General features: G+C 46.7%; 1 protein-coding gene across 1 annotated transcript in view; it reads right to left on the bottom strand.

Moving 5' to 3' along the window:
• Positions 1-26,264, bottom strand: part of LOC135821645 (uncharacterized) — a 60,962-nt gene that overhangs the window by 21,314 nt on the left and 13,384 nt on the right. The window contains exons 8-20 of the mRNA XM_065334644.1: positions 26,115-26,234; positions 24,337-24,423; positions 21,100-21,180; positions 20,644-20,730; positions 19,237-19,629; positions 17,098-17,424; positions 15,458-15,541; positions 13,549-13,635; positions 12,849-12,929; positions 7,070-7,156; positions 5,337-5,975; positions 4,152-4,466; positions 2,301-2,387 (exon numbers count right to left, since the gene is read on the bottom strand). Coding sequence (XP_065190716.1) covers positions 2,301-2,387; positions 4,152-4,466; positions 5,337-5,975; positions 7,070-7,156; positions 12,849-12,929; positions 13,549-13,635; positions 15,458-15,541; positions 17,098-17,424; positions 19,237-19,629; positions 20,644-20,730; positions 21,100-21,180; positions 24,337-24,423; positions 26,115-26,234 — 2,475 coding nt within the window. The remainder of the gene's footprint in view (positions 1-2,300; positions 2,388-4,151; positions 4,467-5,336; positions 5,976-7,069; positions 7,157-12,848; positions 12,930-13,548; positions 13,636-15,457; positions 15,542-17,097; positions 17,425-19,236; positions 19,630-20,643; positions 20,731-21,099; positions 21,181-24,336; positions 24,424-26,114; positions 26,235-26,264) is intronic.

A 26,264-nucleotide genomic window follows, 5' to 3' on the forward strand; every position in this document is an offset into this window, starting at 1 on the left:
GTGCATGTACATGTAGCAAAGCAAATTTATCAAAAAGGCATTCTGCGCCTATATGGCGAAATTGAGCATTGAAGCATATATTTTTTATTTTCTCATTGGCATGTACACAGTAAGTCCATTCAATAACCAAAAATTGAGGAAGATTGTAAATCAGGTTCTTGATGAAATACCCGTCCGCTATACATCACAAATCCCGTACAAATTTGACAATTTAGTGAAATTGTCATCGCCTATATCTCAAAAGTTAGCATTGAGACCCCGTTTTTTTAACTCGCCATTTGCATACACTACCTAAGAGCAACCGCCCGCCAAATTTTCAGAGCAATCGTTAATTTTTTTGAAATAGGCGTGAGCCACCTTAACTGTAGTCTATAACCATGACGACCACGGAACAATACAGTGAAAGAAGAGTCGGAATACGAATTGCAACAATCAAGACTAGCCAACAGATGATTGTACATTGAAGACTTGCTACCACGAACAACACTAACATTCTCACCGGCACTCTCACGATCACTACAATCGTCGCTCTCCGACTCTCTGCTCCCTTCACCGTCCGTCCCATCATCCGCTTTCTCTGCGCTCTCTCTGTTATCCCGCCTGACTTGGTCCATTAAACGTGACTCGGCCGTCACCCTGCTGTCACGTCCCTCCTTACGCCCTTGTCCGTTGAGTGCGTAGCTTCTGTTGTAGTTGGCTGTTGATCGTCTTGGTCTTTCAATAGTGGGCTTGGATGGTGGATTAGTTGTGGTTGCTGTAGATTGCATTGTTGGTGATGGTGTGGGAGCTGCTGATACACAAGGTGGGTCTTTTTGGGTTGGCAATTGTAGTGGTAACGCCACTGCCGGTGTTGCTCGCGGTCTGTCACTGGCAAGCTCCACCGCAGCAAGAGCCGACGGCGGAGGATCAGGAGGAGGCAGTGGGACCGGGACCGCAAGCGGCACCACCCCAGCCAAAGCAGCCGGGTGCACCAGTGAAGGAACCACCGACGGCAGTAGCAAAGGCGGCGACACAAGCCGGCCCAATGAGCCTCCACGACCACCCTCCTCCACCACAGCCACCAGCGACGGCGGAGCAAGCACAGTCTGTGAGCCAGGATCCGCAAGTTGTGTAGGTAACGGTTGTTTTCTAGGTCGCCCTCGCTTCGGTCTTTGTTGTGTTTGTAAAATTCACTGCTGTTGTTCTTAGTGTTATTTCTCTAACTTACATTTTCTATAATAGTTCAATGTAGTTTTCAGTGTCCTTTAGTCCAACGAAGATTCCTGATGAGTGTTGTACGAAAACTTGTTTGAGTCCCTTTCGTTTTTTTCTCTACACAATTTCTTCACATTTTCATCGTTTTATTGCACATTGTCTCCACAGTTTTACATTACATGAACAAAGTGTACACAAATGTCCATCCAGCTTGTATTACTGATTGCAGTTATCAAATTCTTTTAATTTTTACTAGTATAAGAGGAAAAACATGCACAGTTTGCGTGCCACTCGGCTGCAGGCCGAGTTTTCCACATCTATAGGAATACCCCACCCCTCGAGGGTCAAGGCTCCCATGCATCTCCAAGAGGCAAGAGACTGGACAATTGACCAGGGAAATGTAACACATTGCGGACGGATGAGCATTTCGACCACACAAAAATAGCAGGTTTGCTGATGCACATGTGTTCTGTGTTCTTATTCCTAGCAAGAGCTTGGTGAACCGGTATACTTCTTCTGTCGACTTTCACTCAAAATAGAAACTAGAACAAGGACTGCATAATCAGGGCCAACCGGAACAACTCCAAAGCCTACACACAGTCAGGGGAGGCCATGTTCCCACGAAAGGTATACTTTGAGAATTGCATGCAATGTAAAGGAAACACTTGAAGTAAACAAATTCAAACAAGCATTTCGGAGACAGCAACTTTAATATGGCAACCAAGAGTACTAACCATGCATTATTACAATAGTGACAAACATGCGAGAGAACTTGATGTGAATGTGAAGCGTACATGTAAAAAGAAGAAGAAGAAGTGTTCAGATCGGTAAGGAAATTCACTTCTACCAAGAGTCCACAACCCCAAGGGTGTGCAACTGGTTGTCTGGCTGCTGCAGGCCCACTGCGCGGCAAAATTCCAACATAACGTCATGCCACTGAGGCACAGAGGACAAAACTCTGCATTCCGTGGTGCTTGGATTTTCTGTTTGGCACCAGGGAGTAGTACAAGCGCAACGAACTTGTACGTAATGTTGGAATTCCGCCGCGCGGACCCCATGTACAGAGTTGCAAACTCTTGGGGCTATGGACGCCTGCTTCTACTTACCCTTCTGGCAATTGTCTCCGGTGAATCCCTTCGGGCAGATGCATTTGCCTTTGTCGTCACACTGACCCTGGTTCAAACACTTGCACACTGCAGCAGCCACCGCATACACGCAACATGGCGTGAAACAGAGAAAATACACGGTTTGGTTACGCAATGAGCAGTGGAGATAGAGAAATTAGACTACACAAAGTTACCAGGCAACTTTCGCTTGCAAGCAAACTGGGGCGTGAACACTGTTGAAGCACTGAAGCCAGCACTCGAAATAGTACTAGGACAAAAACACATGTAACCGTTAGTAGATCTACTCGTAACAGCCATTCATAAACAAATATGATGCATTTAAATAACCGACGAGGAGACAACAGTCGTAAAATAGCAATGAAAAATATCAATTGTGCACTCATAACCATGTATAGGAAAGCAACATTAAAGGGGAAGTTAAGGCAAAAATCAAAATTTCACCAGTTGTAGTCTTCGGAGTGCTGAGTCGAATGGTCGTGGTCCGAGGAAGCTGAGACACTCCCTTCCTACTTGAATTCCAATCGAACTCGCGCACTTCCACCGAAACTGGGTGACTGCGCCCTACTAGATGGGGATTTGTATGCAAAATGTCACTAAAAGCGCCATTTCGTTCTTATAAAAGCACGGATGACCGCGATTGGCCCATATGTTGTAGTCTTTTGGACGCTGAGTCGACTGGTTTTGGTCCGAAAAGGATGCGATGCAGCGTTCCTCCTTTACTCACAATCGAACATGGTTGAAGAAGCGGTAACGTGGTCCTGGGTGCCCAAATCACCTGGTCACCACGCCAGCAGGTGACAACTTTCACACCAAGGTTCAACTCGAGTTCAACTCGAGTGACTGGACTGCACCCAAAAAAGGTCAAACAGGCTAGTAAGTTGTACCCTGCAGGCACGGTGACCAGGTGACTGGTGTACGCAGGAGCACGTGACCGCTTCTTCATCCATGTTCGATTGGGAATAAAGGAGGAACGCCGCATCGCAGCCTTTTCGGACCAAAACCAGTCGACTCAGCGTCCAAAAGACTACAACATATGGGCCAATCGCGGTCATCCGTGCTTTTATAAGAACGAAATGGCGCTTTTAGTGACATTTTGCATACAAATCCCCATCTAGTATGGCGCAGTCACCCAGTTTCAGTGGAAGTACGCGAGTTCGATTGGGATTCAAGTAGGAAGGGAGCGTCTCAGCTTCCTCGGACCACGACCATTCGACTCAGCACCCCGAAGACTACAACTGGTGAAATTTTAATTTTTGCCTTAACTTCCCCTTTAAACACAATGCACCTGCAAACATAACGCTTGCCCGTCCTCGTCGGTTATTTAACTACTTTAAACGGAGATACACTCACGATCAGACTGAATGTCTAAATAACGTGCTTCGCAAGCGTTATGTTTGTAGGTGCATTGCGTTTAATGTTGCTTTTCTATACATGGTTATGAGTGCACAATTGATATTTTTCATTGATAAAATATGATACAATTCGCCTGTGGAGATTGCCCATTTCAAAATTTAAATAATAATAATACTAATAGGTCAGACTCGGATGGAAAGGCAACGATTAAAAAATTAAAAGAGAGGACCCAAGGTGTACAAGTTATGCGTTTTGTGCCAAACACTAACGACAATATTACATAAACCAGAGTGTGCAACTCGGGGTGGTTCCTGTGGGAGCGTAATTCGTGCAGTACGTCATTTCTGACCTCATGGTAAGCCACAGGTACGGTGAAAAGTTCCTTAAACAGTCACAGTGGTGCAGGTTGCCGAGTTTGTTAGGCATATGCTATAATTTTATCGTTTTGCTTTTAAAAGTTCAAGACATCTCACTTACTGACACAGAGGATTTGGGCTCGGTGATTGCTTGTGGTGTTCACAAACCTCTGTTTTCCCTCGCTAAACGTTACGGTTCTGTAAAGGGAGTTGCCGTTCACCACGATTGGTTTGACGTGATAAGGTGCTTGCCGAATAGCCAATCTATCTAGGAAGCTCTCTCTTAATACATAGCCATGTGCTTGCAGCCAGGCCCCGGTTATGAGGTGAAGTCCGTACTGCTCACATGCCTCCTCTGCGAATTGCTCAGTGACGTTGGGCCTCAGCGCTGGCGTTGCTGTGGTGTATACTGAGGAGTTGGCGTGAAGCCACTTGGCTGCAAAACAAGGGCACATACAGTAGGCAATAGGGCATACAGTCGTCCCTCTCTATTCCGGCACTTGTTTATCCAGCACCCTTGCAAACCAGCACACTTTCTGGCAAAACGATTTTTTTCAGTTCTTTTTCTACCCTTTAATCCGGCACTTGAATTCCGCCTCCAGCAGCGATTTTCTGCAACAAACCACTCAAACTGTACATAATTTGATTTTCTAATCCAGCAGTTGTACATCGCATACTGTCAGGGACCATTGTAACATACACAACACATGTAACATACATTTGGGAATAAATATCCTATGCTAGTGCATAAGATATTCCCAAGTGTATGTTATAGACATGCATTCCATGATTCCACAAAGTACTTGGTTTGACACAGAAAATCCCTATGTTTTGACATGCGACACAAACATGTATCATAACATGTGGGCCGGGTTGGAGGGCAGAATTTGATAATCCAGCACCCTTGTTTATCCAGCAGAAAATTCCATTGCAAAAGGTGCCAGATTAGAGAGGGACGACTGTATGCATAATAAACGCAATGACAACAGCGAGCATTCCCAGATGGCCTAGAGTACTCAACACCACCAGGATGGAGCGATCCAACAAAGGACTGCCTTAGCTCCACTTTGTGCATGAAACGAAGCGTTACAACAATTATTTAACCGATTCTCTCTGGTCTCTTCTGCCTTTTTGACAAAAGTTATGAAATAAATCTAAATAACGGGTGCCCACAATCTAGTCATGCTCAATAAAACCCGGTCTAACGGAAAGGTCAATGCTACCATTTCACCCCTATTCTGAGACAGGTTCAGGTGTCGGCCAATATTTGCAGGCATGGGGCTGGGTGGACAATGCAACAGCCTACCTTCGCAGATGACATCATGATGGCTTGCTCCATTACTATCAAGTAACTCTTCTCTTAACTCGTTCTTGCCCTGCTGGTACATGATATTTTGGTCATCCTCCTCGAGCGATGCCGATATTGAGATAGAGTTGCTGTCACCGCTCGCCATCATCTTGACATCAAGATGGCTTGCTCCACTACTATCATGTAACTCTTCTCTCAACTTGTTCTTAACTTGTTCTTGCCCTGACGATAGGGAGATAGGGTTGCTGTCACCGCTCGCCATCATCTCGAAATCAAGATGGCTTGCTCCACTACTATCATGTAACTCTTCTCTTAAGTTGTTCTTGCCCTCCTTGTAAATGACATGCTTGCCATCCCTCAAGAAAGATGTCCATATTGTGATAGGGTTGTTGAAATTGCTTGCCATCATCTTGTTGAGCAATTCTTCCATGCAGTCTCTCACGCCAAGCATCTGACTGGTGAAGGCATTATAGTCTACCACGTCGTATCCTCTTCTCTTGCACATCTGGCGGGCATGCGTCAAGTTCGTTTTCTTCTGACAGCTGTCACCGTCGAGGTGTGGATGACACGGCAAGCCGGCGAGAGCAATCCAGGTGTACATTGCCTTATCTGTACCCAGGCACTTTGTCTTGAAAGCTTAACATAACACAGTACACATGCAAGACACGGTCAGATGAAGTAGAACACAACTGGACCACAGCCTACCAAGACGTACACTTGCTCAGTAGGGATACCGCAGTCCATTTCAGAATTTGTTTACTAAAATGATCCCAAATATCATCGGACCATCACAGCTATACTGTAGAACCTGGTGTAAGCGACCTTTGGGTTTAGCGACCACCTGCTCTTAACACGGACCATTTTTCCATGCACTGACAGTTCTACACAGACACTGTGGGACCTGGTTCTAAAGACCACCTGGCTTTAACGACCGCTTTTGCTTGCACCGCGGAGTGGTCGCTTAAACCAGGTTTTACTGTAGTTCTGGTGATGGCAGTCAATTTTTTCTGCAGACTTTTCCGCTCTCAACTTTCCTCAAACTTCCGAACAAAACACCTACGTCAGGCGCTATTTGCTTTGTTCCTTGCCCTAAACTGTTACAGTACATATCGGTTATAGTGTGGTCGTGTACAAGAATATGCTGCCTACAAGAATTAACTATCATATCTTCATAATCGACCTCGCATTGCATCGTAATGCTGCAAGTGCACCTGCCGTGGCTATGTATCTTGTTGCAGAGCCACATGGACAGGCCTATGGGACTATGAACAGCCGCACGTACAAACGCACTACGAATGCATGTCCAATGATCTTCCCCGCCTGCAGGTCCATGGAGCTAGCTGTCCTGTTGTGTGGTGCCAGTGGGCCTTTTGAACTCGGACACTGGCGTGTACGTAGTGAGGACGGAGAATGCCACAAATGTAGAGACCCACCAAGCGCAGCTCACAGCCAAATCATAATGAACAGCAGCCGAGCTTTCAGCTACTGTAAATCGCCCAATATTCGCGTCACTAAATTTTCTCGATTTCTTAGAACCAACAAGTTTGCGATGGCAAAAGGTCGCGAAGCACAGGGGACACCTATATACACCCACTGTTGAAGCTTGATTTCACGATGGTTAATATTTTGGCGAAAATAGCGAACATTAATCCGTCGCGAACATTAGGCATTTTACAGTATTCCAGAAACATGAACAAAACAGGGGTTTACTTCATACGGCATATACTTACTGTGCTGACACTGATCTCCATGGAAACGTTTCCGGCAGATGCAGGTGCCATCTTTGGTGCACTGGCCGTCATTCAAGCATTTGCATGCTGCAGCAGTGATTGGGAATGTGCATGCATTTTTCAAAGCACACGAAAAGGAACAGAATAACGGACTGTCAAGAAATTGTTCACATGTCCTTGCCCATCATCATGGACGCCTCAAACCAGCTCTTTTAACCACTTACAAGGGTGTCCAACTCCCCATATCAATATTTTTGCCGAAGGGGTAGGGGCGCTGTAACAGTATAGACTTGATTGATTGGAGAACTCCCCGAATGATGTTCAAACCAGAGGTTATAAAGCAAAAGAAAGGCGAGAACCGCAGGAGTGAGAATAGTAGGAACACAAGGTGTTACCATAAGACAAGCAAGAAGTGTCAAGGTAAAACTATTACACTCTCCCGGCCCCATAGGAAGCCAAGGTTCTATTAGATAACACAATCCAGTTAGGAGATGCAATTGTGGAAAGGGGAATATTAAATAATCACTCATGCACATGCATAACCACATTGAAGTGTAATCCAACTCAACTTCATCACTCTCACAAGGAGATGACGCAAAACCATATCAGTCTATAACATATTATTAACTATCTCAGTAAGAGATGCATATGGCTCAGCCCAGTTAGATCAAGGCTGCTGTCGTTGTGAGGCTAGATAGTTCTGCAGCGGTTTAATATTCCGACCAGACTCATCACATAGGTTGCCAGCGGGCTCCCACGTAGCTTTGCTGCTGGGGTAACCCTTCCAATGCACCAGGAAGTGTTGCTCACCACTGCGGTGTCGGTGATTCAAAACGGCTTCGACAACATAGCGTGTGTGTCCATCTAGATCTGTGAAGGGCGAAGGCGGGGGTTGGTGTCTTCCAGGAATCGTGTTCTCTTCGTAGCGTTTAAGAGCAGTGACATTAAACACGGGATGGCAGCGAAGTTCACGGGGTAGTTCCAAGCGAAAAGCATTCGCTCCAATCTTAGCCTGGATATGATACGGACCAAACGACTTGGATTGCAACTTCCGAGAGGGCTGGCCACGAGCTTCCGGGGTCAGTAGAAAGTCTCTGTAGACAAGAAGGCTATCACCAACCTTCAAATCACTGGGCGTTCTCGTCTGGTCTGCGTATAGAGCTTGCCTTGCCTGGGCGTCGAGCATTGCATCTCGAGCTATCCTTAGTGCGGCTTCCTGCTCGTGAAGCCAATCGACCGAATCACTCCTTTCCCCTCCCGTAAGAATGAATTCGGGCGGGGACTTAGGGTCAAACCCATAGTTTAGATAGAACGGTGTATTAGCTACAGATGACTGTTGTGAACTATTTATTGCAAACTCGCAGAGTGGTAGAAGCGAATCCCAATTGTCCTGTCTCAAGTTCACAAATGCTCTTAGAACATCTCCCGCTTGCCGGGTAACTCTCTCTGTCAAACCATCCGTTTGAGGGTGGTTAGCAGGGCTGAATGCCAATTTAGTTCCTAGCTGAGAGAATACTTCTTTGAAAAAAGCTGCAGTGAATCGTGGATCGCGATCGGAAACAATGGTCGAGCTCAGCCCGTGCAGACGAAACACGTTTTGAATGTACAGTTGAGCACTGCCCTTAGCATCAATCTTCGAGTTTGTTGGAACAAGATGTACGCATTTCGTAAGTCGGTCTACAAAGGTGTAAATTGCGTCGAAGCCACGAGAAGTAAGGGGCAATCCAACAATAAAATCCATTGAGATATCCTGCCAAGGACTATTAGGTATTGGAAGTGACTGGAGAAGCCCTGTTCGTGGCTGACCTCCCTTCGTTCGCTGGCAGAGATCACAGGTTTTGACAAATCTCTTGATATCGAGACCCATTCAGGGCCAGTAGAAAAAACTTGCTAGGCGGAAGTACGTTCGATCACGACCCGGGTGGCCAGCCGTTGCACACTCATGGTGTTCTTGAATGAGCTTTAACCGGACACCGCACTGTGGCATGCACAACCGGTTATTGGGGGATGCCTTGAGGTACAAGCGATCAGTGGATTTGTCCCAATAATAGCGATCATGCAAATTATCTGGGAGAGAATGCTTCAATCTTTCTATGATGGGAGTTAGCTCTTTGTCTCTCTGGTAGGCATCTGATATTGTATTGGACACGTCATCATTCATTGCTAAAGCATACTCAATAGCATTCAAACGTGGTACTGCATTCTCCACGAGGTTACTCTCATGGAGATCTGGGCGACGCGAAAGGGGATCTGCAGGGTTCTCTCTGCCGGGTCTGTGACGGACTGTGTAGTCATAGTCAGCTAGGAATTCAACCCATCGCGCCTCTCTCTTTGTAATGCTTGGTTTTGTTTTCAAATAAACTACCGCCATGTTGTCTGTAATGATCTCAAAGTGTTGAAAGAGGTATATGCGCAAGGTCTTTAGCGCAAACACTACGGCCAATGTTTCTCTTTCTGTAGCTGTATAATTCTGTTCAGCAGCAGACAATTTTCGGCTAGCATAAGCCACTGGATGCCAGGCATCTTCCTCTAGTTCTTGGAGAAGAACACATCCCAAGGCGAAATCGCTTGCATCTGTTACCACTCTGAATGGTCGGTTCACATCAGCCAGCCGCAATAGGGGCGCATTCAACAAGGCATGCTTTAGCGATTCAAAGGCATGTTGCCGAGAGCTGTTCCACTCGAATCGTGCATGTTTTCCCATTATCTCCTCTAAGTTCTTAGAGAGCGATGAGTATTGATCTATGAATCGTCTAAAATAATTCGTAAATCCAAGAAATTGCCTCTCCTCTGTGACGGAAGTCGGAGCGGGCCAGACCTTTACTGCGGCAATCTTGTCTGGGTCAGGGGCGACGTGCAGTCCATCGATGCAATGTCCCAGGAACCGCACACTCTCCACGCCAAATTCACATTTTGACCGTTTGCAAAATAACTGGTTGTCCCGGAGCACGCTCAATACCGACCGGACATGCTGCATATGCTCCGACCACGTTTTGCTGAAGATGAGTATGTCATCTAGGAACACGACTACGAACTCCCTCAGATATGGTTGAAGAATCGTATTCATCATGGATTGAAATGTTGCCGGTGCATTGGTGAGACCAAATCCCATGACCCTAAATTGGTAATGCCCAAAGGGAGTGTTAATCGCGGTTTTGGGCGCGTCCTCAGCTTGAATGCGAATCTGATTATACCCTGATCGGAGGTCTAGTTTCGTGAAGTACCTAGCGCCCTGTACGGTATCGAATAAATCATCCACATTGGGCAAGCACGCCTTGTTCTTAACAGTTATCTTGTTTAGCTCCCTCCAATCGCAGACCATGCATAACTAACCATCAGCTTTCTTGACAAAAAACACCGGTGCACCAAAGGGGGACTTACTTGGTTCTACGAAACCCTTTTTCAAGAGTTCTGTGAGCTGTTTCTTCAATTCCTCCATTTCTGGCCTGGGCAGGCGATAGGCAGGTCGCGATGGGGGTGATGAGCCTTCCTCCAGGCGGATTTCGTGGTCTACAAACCTCTCTGGTGGGAGTCTAGCTGGCAGATCATCCGGGAAAAGATCTTCATAGTCACGGAACATGGCCTTGAGATCTGGGTGCTCGTTCTGAGTGGATTTGTCGGGAGGTTCCTTGGCAATGCCGTCTTCTACGCTGAATCATGCCAGAACACCTTCGTCTCCACTCCTAAGAGCATGCCTAGCCTGACGACCAGATATGAACATCGCCTCCACAGGAGCGGTCGGTTTGCTGACGCACAAGGCAAACCATTCGAGTTCAACCTGACTTCATTCGTCCGGAAGTTTATGTCTGGATTGTTACGCGTTAACCAAGGTTTCCGCAATATAGCGTCATAGCGATGAAGGGGGAACACCGTGAAGGTTTGGTTATCGCTGAAGTCGCCTACGATAACCTTCAATTCATGGGTCGTCTCCATGGGAAACGAGCTTGATGCTCCATCAGCCAGCGTGACATTCAGGTTTTCCGAGCCAATTTCGGTTGGCAGGTTAACTCTCCTGGCAAACTGTTTGGCAATGAAATCATGGGTCGAGCCCGAATCTATTAACATAAGCGCGCGACGACCGTTGATTTTGCCTTCTACACGCAGGAGCTCATGTTCCGTTTCCACATTGATGCTGGTAACCTGGGCCTCAATAGTTGGTGTAACATCTCGCTTGAAATTGGCTTCGGAGCATTCAGCATCATCGTCAACATCCTCCACAGCGAGGCTACTGAATCGGTTACGGGTAGAGACGGAGCACACACTACACGCAGGTGATGCCTTTTCTTGATGCGTCAGTAATCGCATCGGCCTTACTGACGTCCACCGTTTGGGTGATCTGGATGCTGCGGGCAATTCTGGGCCATATGGCCTGGTCGACGACATGCGAAGCAGCCCCCCCCCCCCCTGGGCTCGTAATGTCTCACGTTCCTCGGGGCTTAGTTTTGTTAGCTTTCTGCTACCTGATGGTGGTGCGAATCCCGGCCCGGTCGCCAGTGGTGGTCTGCGCTGAAATCGGCTGTCTGAGGCGACTGCTAGCGCTGCCTGAACGGCGGCTGACAGTGTAGTGGGGTGTTCCTTCACTACCAAGGTCCGCATGTTGCCGTGCAGGCTGTTGACAAATAGCAAGGCTCTGGAGAGTTCGTCAAGTTCCGGCACCTGTAAACTTAGCCGAGAAAACTCCGTTACGTACGATTCAATTGACCCACGCTGTTGGATAGAGAACATATCCAACCGCACTCTTTCCCCGTCATAGTGCGGGCCATAAACTCGCGCTAGGGCGCTTTTCAAAGAATGCCAATCCGAAAACTGCTCACCTGCTTCGATGGAAGAAATTAGCCAAAGACGCGCATTCCCAGCGAGGTAGCTAGCCGCAAAATTAACTTGGCTCTCCGGGTCACCTGAGGTGAGCACTTCAAGGCTAACTCGACCGTAAATACCCACTCTTTGAACTCGGAAGGGTTGCCATGGAAAACATTTGGTTCTCTGGTAACGCGTTTGACGCTCGGGCTTGTCTGGGAGAGAGAACGCGATCGACACGGGGCTAGATCCGGAGGACTTGAGCTTGATGTAGCAGGTAATTGATGTCGTCCAACTGTAGCAGCCACGTTGTCCCGAGCGCGGCGGATCTCACGGAAAGCGGCGTATAGCAGAGCAGTAGCGGCCAGGAGCACAAGGCACGTCAAAGGGCAAACGATGATCTCAACCATCCTCAAGCTACCAGTGTAACAGTATAGACTTGATTGATTGGAGAATTCCCCGAATGATGTTCAAACCAGAGGTTTAAAAGCAAAAGAAAGGCGAGAACCGCAGGAGTGAGAATAGTAGGAACACAAGGTGTTACCATAAGACAAGCAAGAAGTGTCAAGGTAAAACTATTACAGGCGCAGCATTGACTTCCGTGCACGCTGCTTTGCACACTTCACGCTTTACACTTCAAGTGCAGAGATGTATTAATTTTTAGCTTCTTCTTTTCTTTTCTTTTTAGATCAGTTTACAAGGCAACACAATATTGTAGCTTCTTCGCCCCTGTATTCTAGTTGCAGTGTTCAGATTAGCCAGAATTCTTGTAGCCGACATATGCTCTCCAAATCAGTTTAAAATTATCACATCCCGGCTACAAACTGAGCATATGTTGCAGAACAGGTCGGAGAAGCCCGCATGAGGACTCGGGAGTTGTTTTCTTGTCTTCAAAATACAACATTCAAGCATGCGTGAGAGCATAGGTCATACATTCTCTGACATGCCTACATACATTACAGCAGCTTTCTTCAGCCCTTACCTTCTTTGCAGTTAGGTCCATCTAGTCTGGCCGTACATTCGCATACTTTGTTCTTTTTCACCCAGGGATGTGTACACACAACTGCATCACACATCGCAAGGAAGGGGAAGAAGAGGAAGAGAGTAAATCAGCCAGAAACGAAGTCAGACAGACTTAAAGGTTGCATTTGGTTGGGCAATTCCAGGATGATATTGACCACCCGTGATTCTGGAATGTTAATGATAGCTTGCATGCCGTCCTACCGGTAAGACCACGGGTCCTACCGGTAGAACCCAAGAAATCGCGCTGCAAAAGTGCTGTTGCTTGAGAATCTTGTTGAAACAATTGTTGAGATGAGGTCCTTGTAGTACAAAGTAATGGCGCAAAAGGCAAGACTACATCCAGGGCATTGCATATGTGCAATTTTATCAATTCTCAAAATGGGCGCCATGTTCCTGTCGGAGCGCTTGCAACTGCGTCCAAAGTGAATTTCGACCGTGGCATATCGATTGCCATGGCAGTGGAATGCAAAATTCCATGCTCCGTTTCCATGGCTACCATGGACTGTTGCCATAGAATTTATTATTATGCCTTGTACGATCACGTCCAAAAAGCGTGGACTCCTTCATTAGCGAGTCAAAGTACTTGTCAGTGCATGATTATAAATTCCCAAGGGAACTGAAAAAGAATACTTGAAGAAAACTAAATATTTTCTACTTACCGAGTTGGCACTTGTCTCCGGTGAATCCTTTCGGGCAGCTGCATTCACCTTTGTTGTCACACTGACCGTGATTCAAGCACTTGCATGCTGCAACGCCCATCAATAAACGCATGCACGGAGTGGCATAGAAAAATGCACGGGGTGTTACTCTATGCTTAGTGGAAATCGAGACATTTATCATTTGGTCGGAACTAGGTCTCCGCTGACCTGGTGAGAAGGCAGAAATGCCTGTTCACTTGGTGAAGTAAAATAAAAATAAACACAACAACAACAACAACAACAACAACAACAACAACAACAACAACAACAACAACAACAACAACAACAACAACAACAACAACAACAACAACCCAGTACAGCCTTCGACACGCACGCACTTGGCACCTCCCACCCTCCAGAACCGATCGCTGTAAAGACTCCCCACTGTACAAGTCCCTAGAATACTACAATGCCCTCCCTGCTAGCATTCGTGACATCTCCTCCCGACCTGCTTTCAAACAAGAAATCTGCTCACTGCTGATTAACTCAATCTGCTCCTGCAGCGCTCACCCTCTCCCATACTTGTAAAGTTCAAAGTGATGTAAATCACTTTCCAACTGTTTAACCCACAATCTCACCTTCTCATCAATTTATCTCTTATTGGCGATGGTGCCATCGTGAGAATAAAGAATTCGAATTCGAACAACAACAACAACAACAACAAGTCTCCCCCTCTACACTCCTCTGGATCATTCAACACTGCTCCATCGGCTCAAATGGCCGACAATGTTCTCTCGCCGCAAAGTGAAGCTCACCCTTCTTGCTCACTCCATAAAATACCAATATGCCCCACAACACATACGCTTGCTCAACACTCCCGCTCAAGTTACGGCCCAGTACAGCCTTCGACACGCACGCACTTGGCACCTCCCACCCTCAAGAACCGATCGCTGTATAGACTCCCCACTGTACAAGTCCCTAGAATACTACAATGCCCTCCCTGCTAGCATTCGTGACGTCTCCTCCCGACCTGCTTTCAAACAAGAAATCTTGTCACTGCTGATTAACTCAATCTGCTTCTGCAGCGCTCACCCTCTCCCATACTTGTAAAGTTCAAAGTGATGTAAATCACTTTCCAACTTTCTAACCCACAATCTCACCTTCTCATAAATTTATCTCTTATTGGCGATGGTGCCATCGTGAGAATAAAGAATTCAAATTCAAACAACAACAACAACAACAACAACAACAACAACAACAACAAAACTATCTCTTATTGGCCACTGGCTATCGTGAGAATAAAGATTTGAAACAACAACAACAACAACAACAACAACAACAACAACAACAACAACAACAACAACAACAACAACAACAACAACAACAACAACAACAACAACAACACCATTTGACTGAGGTGGGCATGATCGATAGGGCGAATCCCGAGCAAGTGCGTGATCAATTGGCCTAATCTGGCCGAATCCGGAGTAGGTGTACTTGGAGTGGAATACGATAACACCGGCCTCCACACCGGGAGTCGCTGGAGTGGAAATGGACGTTGGCGTTTTTTGGAAGCCTTCGCAGAATCTTTGTACGACATGCGTGCATTTTGCGTACTACACCCTTGCTTTGTTAGTTTGGGTCAGCGTTGCTCGAATTGCACTGCCTGCTCGCACTCAATCCAGTTTCGCCAATCGATGACACCCTTGAGCACGAGCTAATTAGCCATTTAGCCGTGGCAATGTCAGCCATCTCCAGCAAATGCTTCATCCGAGGTACAGGGCTTTCCATGACTTTCACAATAACTAAGTGGTCTAGGTGAATTGGGCCGGTCTCTCCGCTTGCATAGATCATGATACCGGATGATCTCCAGCAGTCTTGCTGCGTGTTCTCAGATAAAACAAAAAAAACGAATGGCTCGGTGTCTTACCCTTTTCACAATATTGACCATAGGTTGAGGTGCGGTTACATACACAACTCAGGTCTGGTCCAAGAACACCGGTCTCACACGTCTCTGTGCAGAACAGGACAACAAAAAGTCAATTGCATTACACTCTAAAGGTCGATCCACAGTACAACCTTCTGCGACGTGACACACGATTTGCGACAGTTGCGACAAGAATCTGCCTGTCGCGAGCTGTCGCAAGCTGTTGCAAGGCACCTGTCGCAGAAGTTGAAGAATGTTGTACGACATACACAAAATGGAGTACTGTTTCGACCCTGGGTGCACGTGCAGTGCACGTGCAAAGTAATACTAGCGCATAAAGATGTCGCAAACATGAAAACGATAGATGATATGCCATATAACGTGCAACTAGACTTGGGAGGGCATTGCAGAGTAGTTGCATACAAAGTTCAAAGTTGTACAGTTACCTGTGACTTGTCCTCTTGCAGAGCTCAGGGCCTACCGTGTACACATTGTAGTATAATTTGTATGCAACTTGTGTGCAATGCCCCCTCAAGTCTAGTAGCACGTTATTTGGCATATCATCTATTGTGAACTGTGTGTCGCTGTCGCAGCTCGTCGCAGGTGTTGTAAAGTTGCATGTCGCATCGCAAGAATTTGTATTGTGAATCGGCCTTTACAGTCCCTAACACTTGACATTTTTGATAACCCAAAATGATGGTCCAAGAAACCTTATCAGGCAGCAAAAAATTATAGGAACTGATGCGTGAGAGCAGGGATTTTTTTCAGTATCTACCCTCATAGGATCTGCCAAAGAGCTAAAGCATAGTGCATTTGACAGTTGCCGTTAAAATACAGCAGGGTGCCAATTGTCAGCCACCCTTCGGGGCATCGGCCATTTCCACGGTGATCAGATGAGAAGAATGGTCGGTTATGGGACCACTCATACATCTATCACATGCATATTCCAGCATATTTTCAACATTTTAGTACGACAGGAACTAGGTGCACTCCAGCTTCTCATCGTTGTACATTTTGACTGAATAACCTGCTGTAAAACATCTTGGGCATCGCTTGAGTGCTGCTCCGAGTGGCAAAAATCAGCAAAACTTAAAAAAAAGCTGCCAATTTTGTATGTTGTCCAGCCCGACCAGGAGATCCGGATAACCGATTGTCCGGAGAGTTAACGTCCGCACAATCGGTGTTTGACTGTAAAATAATATCCCATCATACCCCTCATGCGAACACCAAGATATGGCCTGCACTCCCAGCAGTGCGGACAATCGCCACGCTACACTGCATAGACTTTCTTCCAACAAATAAAGTTGCTTGTGCCAAACAAGCAAGTCGCAATCGAAACTTCGAAATTACGGGAAAAAACACAACCTGATCCTCAGTTAAGGAAGGGCTCTCTATATTGGGATCCATTGTGCGTACAAGAAATGCTTGGATACGACATGTTTGCACATTGCAAGGTCACATCGTACATAGTGGCTCATTATTAGCACAAGCCCTGTTCACACAGTTAACGGTGGCACAGGAGACATGTTACACAAATGCACAAATGCACAACAGTATACTCATCGTGCTGATGTCACACACAAGGGCAGAGCACTACTTGCGCATGGTCAGCCGTTTAAGTTAAGAAGCCTTGTCTCACTTACTGACACAGAGAATCTGGGCTTGAGTTTTGCTTGTGGCGTTCTGAAACGTCTGCTTTCGCGCGCTAAACATTACGGTTCTGTAAAGGGAATGGCCATTGACTCGGATTGACGCGACGTGGTAAGGTGCTTGCTGGTGTTTATGCAATAAGGCCAACTTCTCTAGCCAGCGCTCTGTTAACACATGGCCATGTTCTTCTAGCCACTCCTTGGTAATGAGATGATGTCCGTACTCCTGACATGCGTCCTCTGCGAACTGCTCAGTCACGCTGGGTCTGTGTGCTGGAGTTGCTGCGGCGTGTACAGAACCGTTGGCCTGGAGCCATTTGGCTGCAAAGCAAGGGAAGATACAGTTGTGGGTAGAAACACATCATGAAACAAATCTACGAATAAGGGGAGCTTGAAATCAAACGCCCCGCTCCATGACACCCGATCTCATGGATAAGGAAGTGCCCAGAGCTAGTGAGTAGTTCAATGTTCTAGTGTTGAAACGAGCGTATCTATAACAAACGAGCGATCAGTTTCACTAACGAGCAACCTATCGAGCGAGCTAACGAGTTTCATTGATGTGGCAAATATGATTTTTTGAATAATTTTTTTTCTATTAAAGACTTTTTTCAGATGGTTCAAATTATCACCGCCGGCATTTGGGGTTGCTGCTGCTTCACTTCGGACTGTTGTTTGGTGTCGAGATGTCTTTTCAGCGCCGTCTTTGAGCAGCCTTTGAAAGAAAAGACCGTTTTGCAAAGATGGGAAGTAGCCCTGGTCTTCGCTGCATCGCGGGAGAAAACTTCCAAACGACTGAGCGTAACTTTCACTCGAATGGAGGTGACCGAAGCATATCCTGCGACAGGTCAGCAGATGCGGAACACGACATCAGTAGAGTCCACCAAAGCTGCAACGACAACTGAAGCAACTCAAAGTGTCGTGCAGGCATACAGTCACTGCAAATGCGAGTGATTTTCACTTTGCGCGGGACTGGACTCTCGATCGACCAAGGAGTCGTAAAATATTTTACGACTCCCCGGTCGACATGTACTGCCATGTGTACGGAGTACGGTGTACGGTGTTCTTTAGTGCAAAGGAGCTGGCCGCACAAACGAGCCGAGTTTCTGGCGAGCGAGCTAACGAGTATCCGGTGAGATAGTTTCAACACTACAATGTTCACAGGCCTGGGGCTCGCCAGACTTCGTAGAGCAGCACCGTGTCACATTTGCAAATCATTCAGCGGTTCTACCAAGGGAGTAGTATAACACCGGGTTATGGCGCAAGCATACACATGAAATGTTTCTTCGCAGATGAAACTAATTGGTTACTCATGTGTGGATATGACCCTGGCTAGAGCGGTAGGTTTCTCATTGAAGAGGGAAACCTCGGTTGCATTCACTACTCCCGCCGTCTCTGTTTCATTCCTCCTGTCCCACTACTATCACTGGACACACCCTTTAACCCACTAACCGCTATATATATATACATCATTGAAAATGATGCCCAGGCGCTGAGGACGTATATATATGAGTGGTTGCTCCCAAGGTTCCTAACTATATATAGAGAATTAGAAAAGTTGCCTGACGATTGAAAAAAACTCAAGAAACTCGGAGTACCAGATATGGATTGATCGAAGAAGGATAGACTGACCATCACTGTGGATAAGAGTCATACTGTAGCTCAGTTGGTTAGAGCATTGCTCGCGAATAGCAAGGTCCCTGGTTCGAGTCCCGGTGGCGTGACTGATGATTTTTTCTTTCTTTCATATCTGGCTTGCAAGTGTTGAGTTTCGGAGAGAAAAGAGCAGTACGTGGCATATGGCCTCTGGTTTCCTAATACGCTTATAATGTCAACACTCTTGGTGAAACACCCGGGAGCTGAATATACTGCTAAGCATTGTGATAACACCATTGTTTAGAACACAGACAAACCTTTATTGCGCATATAAGCCCATGGGCTTCTACCCAGACATGTTCACACAGCAAAAACTTCTTTTTTGCAGCAAATTTTCACTTATAAGCCCATGGGCATATATGTGGGGAAGTATGGTATATACCGGTATAGATTATACATATTTTTCATTGACAAATAGGAAGTGCAGAGCCTGGGTGCCATGGCCTATAGCCTTAAATGGGTTAAAACGCAACAGCCTACCTTCACAGATGACATCATGATTGCCTCTTCCATCCCCGTCAAATAGTGCGTCGCTCGAGTTGTCCTTGCCTTGCTTGTAAATAAGATGTTGACCAAAGTACATTTCCGATGTCCATATCTTGAGAGGGGTGCTGTAACTGCTGTTACGTCTAGCCATCATCTCGCTCAGCAATGATTTTATGCAGTCGCTAACACCCAGCTTCAAGCCAAGCTTAGTGAAGGAATTATAGTCTACGACGTTGTATCCTCTTCTCACGCACATCTCGCGGGCGTGCACGAAGTTCGTTTTCTTCTGGCAGCTGCCATAGTCGAGTTGTGGATAACATGGCAAGCTGGCAAGAGCCATCCAGGTGTACATTGCCTTATCTGTACCCAGGCACTTTGTCTTGAAAGCTGAACATAACACAGTACACATGCAAGACACAGTCAGGCGAAGTAGAACGCAAATGCAGCACACTCTAACACGACGTACACCGACTTTCTCAGATGGATACCGGAATCCAGTTCAAATAATAGAGAGGTTAAGATGCATGTTATTTCCGATAAAATATTGGTTGGGGATTGTCTGAAGCATATTCAAGCGAGGTAAAGTCGGGATCGATGACTGATCAAAGCCCTCGGGCTAGTCCCTTGGGCTTCGATCAGCCATCAAGCCCTCCGTATCTCGCTTGATTATCTACTTGAGTAACGTTACTCTGATTAGGCGTATATGCAAGCAGGCTATTGAATAATTTCGTGGTGACCGTCTTTGCACCGGGTTTGGAGAGCTGAGCCATGGTTAATTCATAGATAGTGAGGGAAGGAGGGGCGGGGGGGGGGGGGGGGGGTATACCAATAATCAAACTTCCGAGGCACTTCTTTTGGCACTTGAGACAATTTCTGTAACAATCAAGTGCTTTAGAGGTGATTTACACGACGGCAGGATTCATCCCGTGCCTGATGCTACCATGGAGATTTAGTCACATGTGCTCATATTTTGGCGCGAACGTATCCCGCCGGCTATCCCGGTACGGTCCCGGCGCCATGAGGGGGCTGGGGGGAGGGGGGCGGTGGTTGGAAATGCATGTCGTGACATTCCGTGGTCTGTTTTGCAAGGTCTCGGGATCACGTGCTTCTCTTCCCGGCGGGATGCACTGCCGTCATGTAAACCGCCTCTTAGGAAGTCAGAGAGATCTCGAGCATGGTCTCCAGAAAGGCATGCTGTCTTCAAGCACTAGCTTCCTGTGTCCGAAAGGAGGGGGGTGGTAAAACACAGGTATGAATCGGTTCGGAACCCAAATTTGGTTCCGACCCGATTCATAACTTATGAATAATTGTTGATGTATGCATGCACATATATGGTCACAATTCCCAGGAGCATGTGAATCAAAGAAACACGAGTATTCACTTCATTTAGCAGTTACTTACCATGTTGACACTGGTCTCCATGGAAACCTTTCCGGCAGTTGCAGGTGCCGTCTTCAGTACACTGACCATCATTCAAGCAATTGCACACTGCAGTAGAGATTGGGTGCATTCACGTATTTCCCAAAACACACAAATAGGGATAGAACTTGAATAACCTATTGGATTCTCAAGTCGTTGTCGCATGTATCTTGATCATCATGGCATTGTATAGACCTCAACATCGCCACAAACACTAACACTAACACCCATTCACCAATCCCAGGTATATCCAACTTATAATCATGCCTTGCACTTGAATAGAACACACGTTCAGCTAATAAGCTGGAGAACCAGGCATACACGCTGGGAAGTGCTTTTTCTTGTCTTCAAATACAACAGTCCAGCACGCGGGTATGCATGGGTCATATGTTCTTTGACACGCGGGCTAAAATGACAGCAGCTTTCTTTAGCCCTTACCTTCTGTGCAGATGGGTCCGTCTGGTCTCGGTTTACATTCACATGCTTTGTTCTTTTTCACCCAGGGATTTGTGCACACAACTGCATTACATATCACACACAGAGAAGACAAAATGAAAGGGCAGATCAGCCATACACAAAAATGGACAGACAAAACGAGAGTTTTGTGGAATTATCCACCACCAGACCAGTGCAAGGGTATAAGTTGGACTATAATTATTAATTTCAATTCCAAATTGCACAAGAAGTGTACAGAAGAAAAAAGCACGAACTCGACCAGGCCAGAAGCAAGAAGAACTGAACACAATATATTGAAAACCCTTCTCCTCAACAAGCTGCATCACGTACAACGCAAAACAACTGGCTGCACCATCGCGTGCATCAGCGCGTGCACCGTCGAGTGCACCAGCGCTGCACCAACATGTGCACCAGCGAAATCAATATCGAAAGTACGTATCAATCATTACAATACGTACAACATGCGCAAGAGGGTTGCTCTACTTCACGACGTAGAAGAACGGCATCACCAACGGCGAACAGACAGTTATCAGCTTCAGACTCAACAAAGGCCTTGGAGGACAGCTCAGCTTCCACAAAATCACGGATCCGAGCAGCCTGGCGTTCAAGATCAGATGGAGTCAGGCCCAGCCCAGGAGTAGCCGAGAAGAGTACACTGGTGGGCTCCCAGCCAAGCATCGCACGCATAGGAGAAATCTTGAGGACAGAGTGCGGACGAATACGGTCGAAATACAGTAACACGTCCAGCTGAGATCGCCAATCATCAGCCTCATCCAACACCTTCCAAATTAAGGTGAGGAGAGTGCGGGTAAATCGCTCAACAGATCCCTGTAATAGGGGATGACGCACGGCACCGTTGAGCACTGTCACACCAAACGTGTCAAACAGCGATGACATCACGGCGTTGATGAATTCCGTGCCATTATCACAGTGGACCACTCGGGGCGGGCCCCACCGCGTACACAGGCGACAAATGCCTCGGCCACTGATGCCGCGTCATGTTGACGGAGCGGAACCACTTCCACCCACTTGGTGAAAGTATCCATGCAGACGAGAACACAATGGTACTCTCCACTCTGATCGACGCCCAGTTCCAGAGTATCTATTACTACAACACTCCATGGCCATCAGCCACCACAGGGCGACTGGCATCCGCCGAAACGCCCTTGGTTGGGCTGGCAGCAGCACACGGCAAACAGTGGCGCACAAACTGCTGACTTTGGGCAGCCATGTTCGGGAAATAGCACTTCGAGCGGAGGAAGCGCCATGTACCCTCCCAAGACGCATGACCACAGTTCACATGAGCAGCACGAACGACATCGGACTCGAGTGAACTAGGAATAACAGGAATGACGACTGCATCATTGGGCAGCAACTTCACACTTCGACACAGCATACCATCATGGACTACGAGCTGTGACTTGACCTTGACAAACGCAGGATCAGTAACTGGATCACCATCGATGACTTGCTGGCGAGTTGCAACAATCCGAGGATCTGCATTCTGAGCAGCAGATACTCTCTCCAATGAGAATGGACCAACGGTCACCACCCCAGCGGTGACGGACGGTGCACTCCGAGCAAGGAGCGTCTTGCCACATCGGATCCAGCTGCTGGGAACACGGGTCAATTGATCCGCCTTGTTCTGCTGACTGCTGATCCACTGGACCTTGACTGTCAAGCCCGTGACAGCGGTACAGTTCACATCTACTCTCGGACACTAGCGGAATACAATAAGAACAAGAAGCTGAAATCTGGAAAAGAAGAACATTGCTGGTCTGAAGCCGGGACCCCATCCTAGGTACCTGAATGCTATTGCATGGTTTTAATTGGCATGAGTAGACTGTAAACATACTCTAAACACACCCTGATAGATGCAGGACTAGATGAAAAATAACACAGGCTAACAGCTGGATCTTGAGTACTGATGTGATATGATGCTCATGTCTTATCACGTGACTATTACGTCATATATTTTGCCTGTGTATTACGTCACAACCAGCATGCGCCATTTTGGACTAGTCGCCTGAAGTGCATGCTTGGCTTGACCTGGTTGTCTGTTCTTACCTGTCTTCTTCACACTTGTATCTAATTGTATTCTTCCAAACCTCAACCTGTGTCCTTGAGTGTTTGTGCATGACTGTGAAGGTAGACATCACAAGTACCTAGCCGGAAAATATAAAGACGCTCCGTAACGCATGACAATGGCAGGCCTCTATCAGCTACATGTAAAGTGCTGCAAACACAATTGGTCTCTGGAAATTGGCGCGATGAGCATAACGTTGGAGTCGCGTACTCTTGCATGCATCACATACCATAAACGTCACACATTACACCATGCTCGCGCGTACACTTAGACCAAATATGACATCAGACACTGGACTCCACCAGACAAGAACCAAATACAACAACATTCGTAAATCTTAGTCGAACAGAAATCCGCAACAGTATGGTTGAACTGTGTGCCATAATCATCGACTCGAGTATAATTTGAGAAAACTAGCGAGCATTCGTCTGAATACGAGTATTCTATTGACCAGACATAAAACAATGCACGCCTACACTCTTGCAAAACCAAACGTAGTACACCTGGTACGCATGATTGTAGTCTTGCTTGCAGCCTGGTTCGGGAAATACTCACAACTACTGTGTTATTCTGCTAAGTAGGGACAAGTAATATTACATGTTGGGGGTCATACTACTGACAGTAGTTTTTGAGAAACAACGACTCGCTCATTTCAGATTTTCAAGAGAGGGATTGAGTATTGGACATACTCATGTTAGACTAACAGGAAAGGGTGTGTTTGGTTGGTACAAACTAGAACAGGATCGAACAGCTGAAGCACATGGAGTAGCCTCATGCCAACCAAACGGTACTCAAGAAACAGAGCACATTTTTGTGAAAAATGTGCCAAACTTGGTGCATTCTTCAAAATTTTTATGGGTCACCATGGTCAATTTGTACAGTACAACGAGTTCAACCCCAAAAAACGTATGCACGTGATCATTTGGGACCAAAATCGATGTTCCTGCCAGGTTTTACTGTGAAAGAGTGAAACTGCTATTGTCTGCTCCGCCTCGAGGCCGGAGCAAGCAGAACATGTTCTGGTCGACCCAGAACAGGTGCAGTCCCAACCAAACACGCTGTTCTGGTGAATCCTGTTCTACTTCATACCAACCAAACGCGCCCTAAGAAGCATGCGTATTCACTTCACTTACTATGCTGGCACTTGTCTCCGTGGAATCCTTTCCGGCAGTTGCAGGTGCCATCTTCAGTACACTGACCGTGATTCAAGCAATTGCATGCTGCAGCAGTGATTGGGTGTATACACGTATTATCGAAAGCACACAAATGCACATCAGAACATCATAGCATATTGGATTCTCAAGAAGTTGCTGCATATATTTTGATCATCAGGAGATTGTCTAGACCTCAAAATACCTATTTAAAACACTCATTCACCAATCCCAGGTATATCCGAATCATACTCATTCGAATCTTTTCTTGTACATAAATGGAACAAATTTTCACCCACTTGAAGTCGGATTATGCTGGAAACCCCGGCATAGAAACTGGGAAGTACTTTTCTTGTCTGGAATTATAACTTTCCAGCGTCCATGTACCCATGGGTCTTATTGTGTTGAACTGCTCTGGTGGTGGCACACACAAGCAATGCTATCAATACCTTCGGAGATGACTCACCACATCGAACGTACAACGAACCAGCACAGTCGATGCCGGTAGTTGCGAACGGCTTCTCGTGAACAACTCGGTCTGTTGGCAGCGGCGGGCAGACTTTTGAGGCAGCCTTAGCCTTGTAGCGGCGGCATATAACACATCACTGAGTAATGTTGCGTAGCGTTCGTCGACCGCCGATAATCCAGAATTTCTGACGGATGTACAACAAGACCCCTTCTACACCTTGGTACATGCGTTCGACATGCGTTTTCTCCAAAAAAGCTACTCGGTCAGATTGTTTGCCTATTAGAACTGGGTGCTTGGCTCCATACGCCAACTCGCTGTAGTGGAGTAGTCCCCCGGCTCTGAGCACCCCATGCTCATCCAGAAACGGTGCAAGATGATACACCTTCGACCCAGGCTTCAATGGTTGACCTTGCTTGATCAGCTCAAGATCCTGGCTGTAACCTGCTCCTTCCAACACATCATTTATTAGCAGATGGTGCTTCCCCTGGCATTTTGTGCACCTCGAGCCTGACCGATAGTCCCTTGCCACACGGCCATACTTGAGGCAGTTCCAGCAGAGTCTCTCTCGCTGCAGAAAAACCTTTCTCCCTTCCTGTGGCAGCAACTACTTCTCTGCATCTGCGACTAGGTGAGAAAGTACTCATTAAGTACAGTAACATTGAGTGCCGAAGAACAACTCTCCTTTGCCTAGCTTGAACTTTCACCTGACGACGGCAAAAAGCAAAAAATAGCTTTCAGTGTTTTGCCGAGAGTTGGTAACAAGCTCATCAGCTCAAAAACCTTCCTCTTCAAGAACAAAAAGATTACAATTTTTGTAATGAAACAGGCTGAACACTAAACTCAGGAATACCGGGGTTTCATGTAAAGTTACTTTGTACAGTTCACATCTACTCTCGGACACTAGCGGAATACAATAAGGACAAGAAGCTGAAATCTGGAAAACAAGAACATTGCTGGTCTGAAGCCGGGACCCCATCCTAGGTACCTGAATGCTTTTGCATGGTTTTAATTGGCATGAGTAGACTGTAAACATTCTCTAAACACACCCTGATAGATGCAGGACTAGATGCAAACACACAGGCTAACAGCTGGATCTTGAGTACCTAGCCGGAAAATATAAAGACGCTCCGTAACGCATGACAATGACAGGCCTCTATCAGCTACATGTTAAGTGCTGCCAACAAAATTGGTCTCTGGAAATTGGCGCAATGAGCATAACTTTGGAGTTTCCACATCCCGAACAATTTGACTGTGCCGACACCTCTGTACTCATTACAAATTGCTGACTGACCTTGACATTGAATTCCATTTCCGTGGTAACCTGACTTGCACAGACACATGTATCCGCCATCATTATCAATGCAGCTAGCATCCACATGGCATGGGCTAGCCGGCAAACATTCATCAATGTCTGAACACCAGTATGTGAGCAGAATGCAAG

Source organism: Sycon ciliatum, chromosome 7 (genome assembly GCF_964019385.1).
Source record: "Sycon ciliatum chromosome 7, ocSycCili1.1, whole genome shotgun sequence".
Lineage (NCBI taxonomy): Eukaryota > Metazoa > Porifera > Calcarea > Leucosolenida > Sycettidae > Sycon > Sycon ciliatum.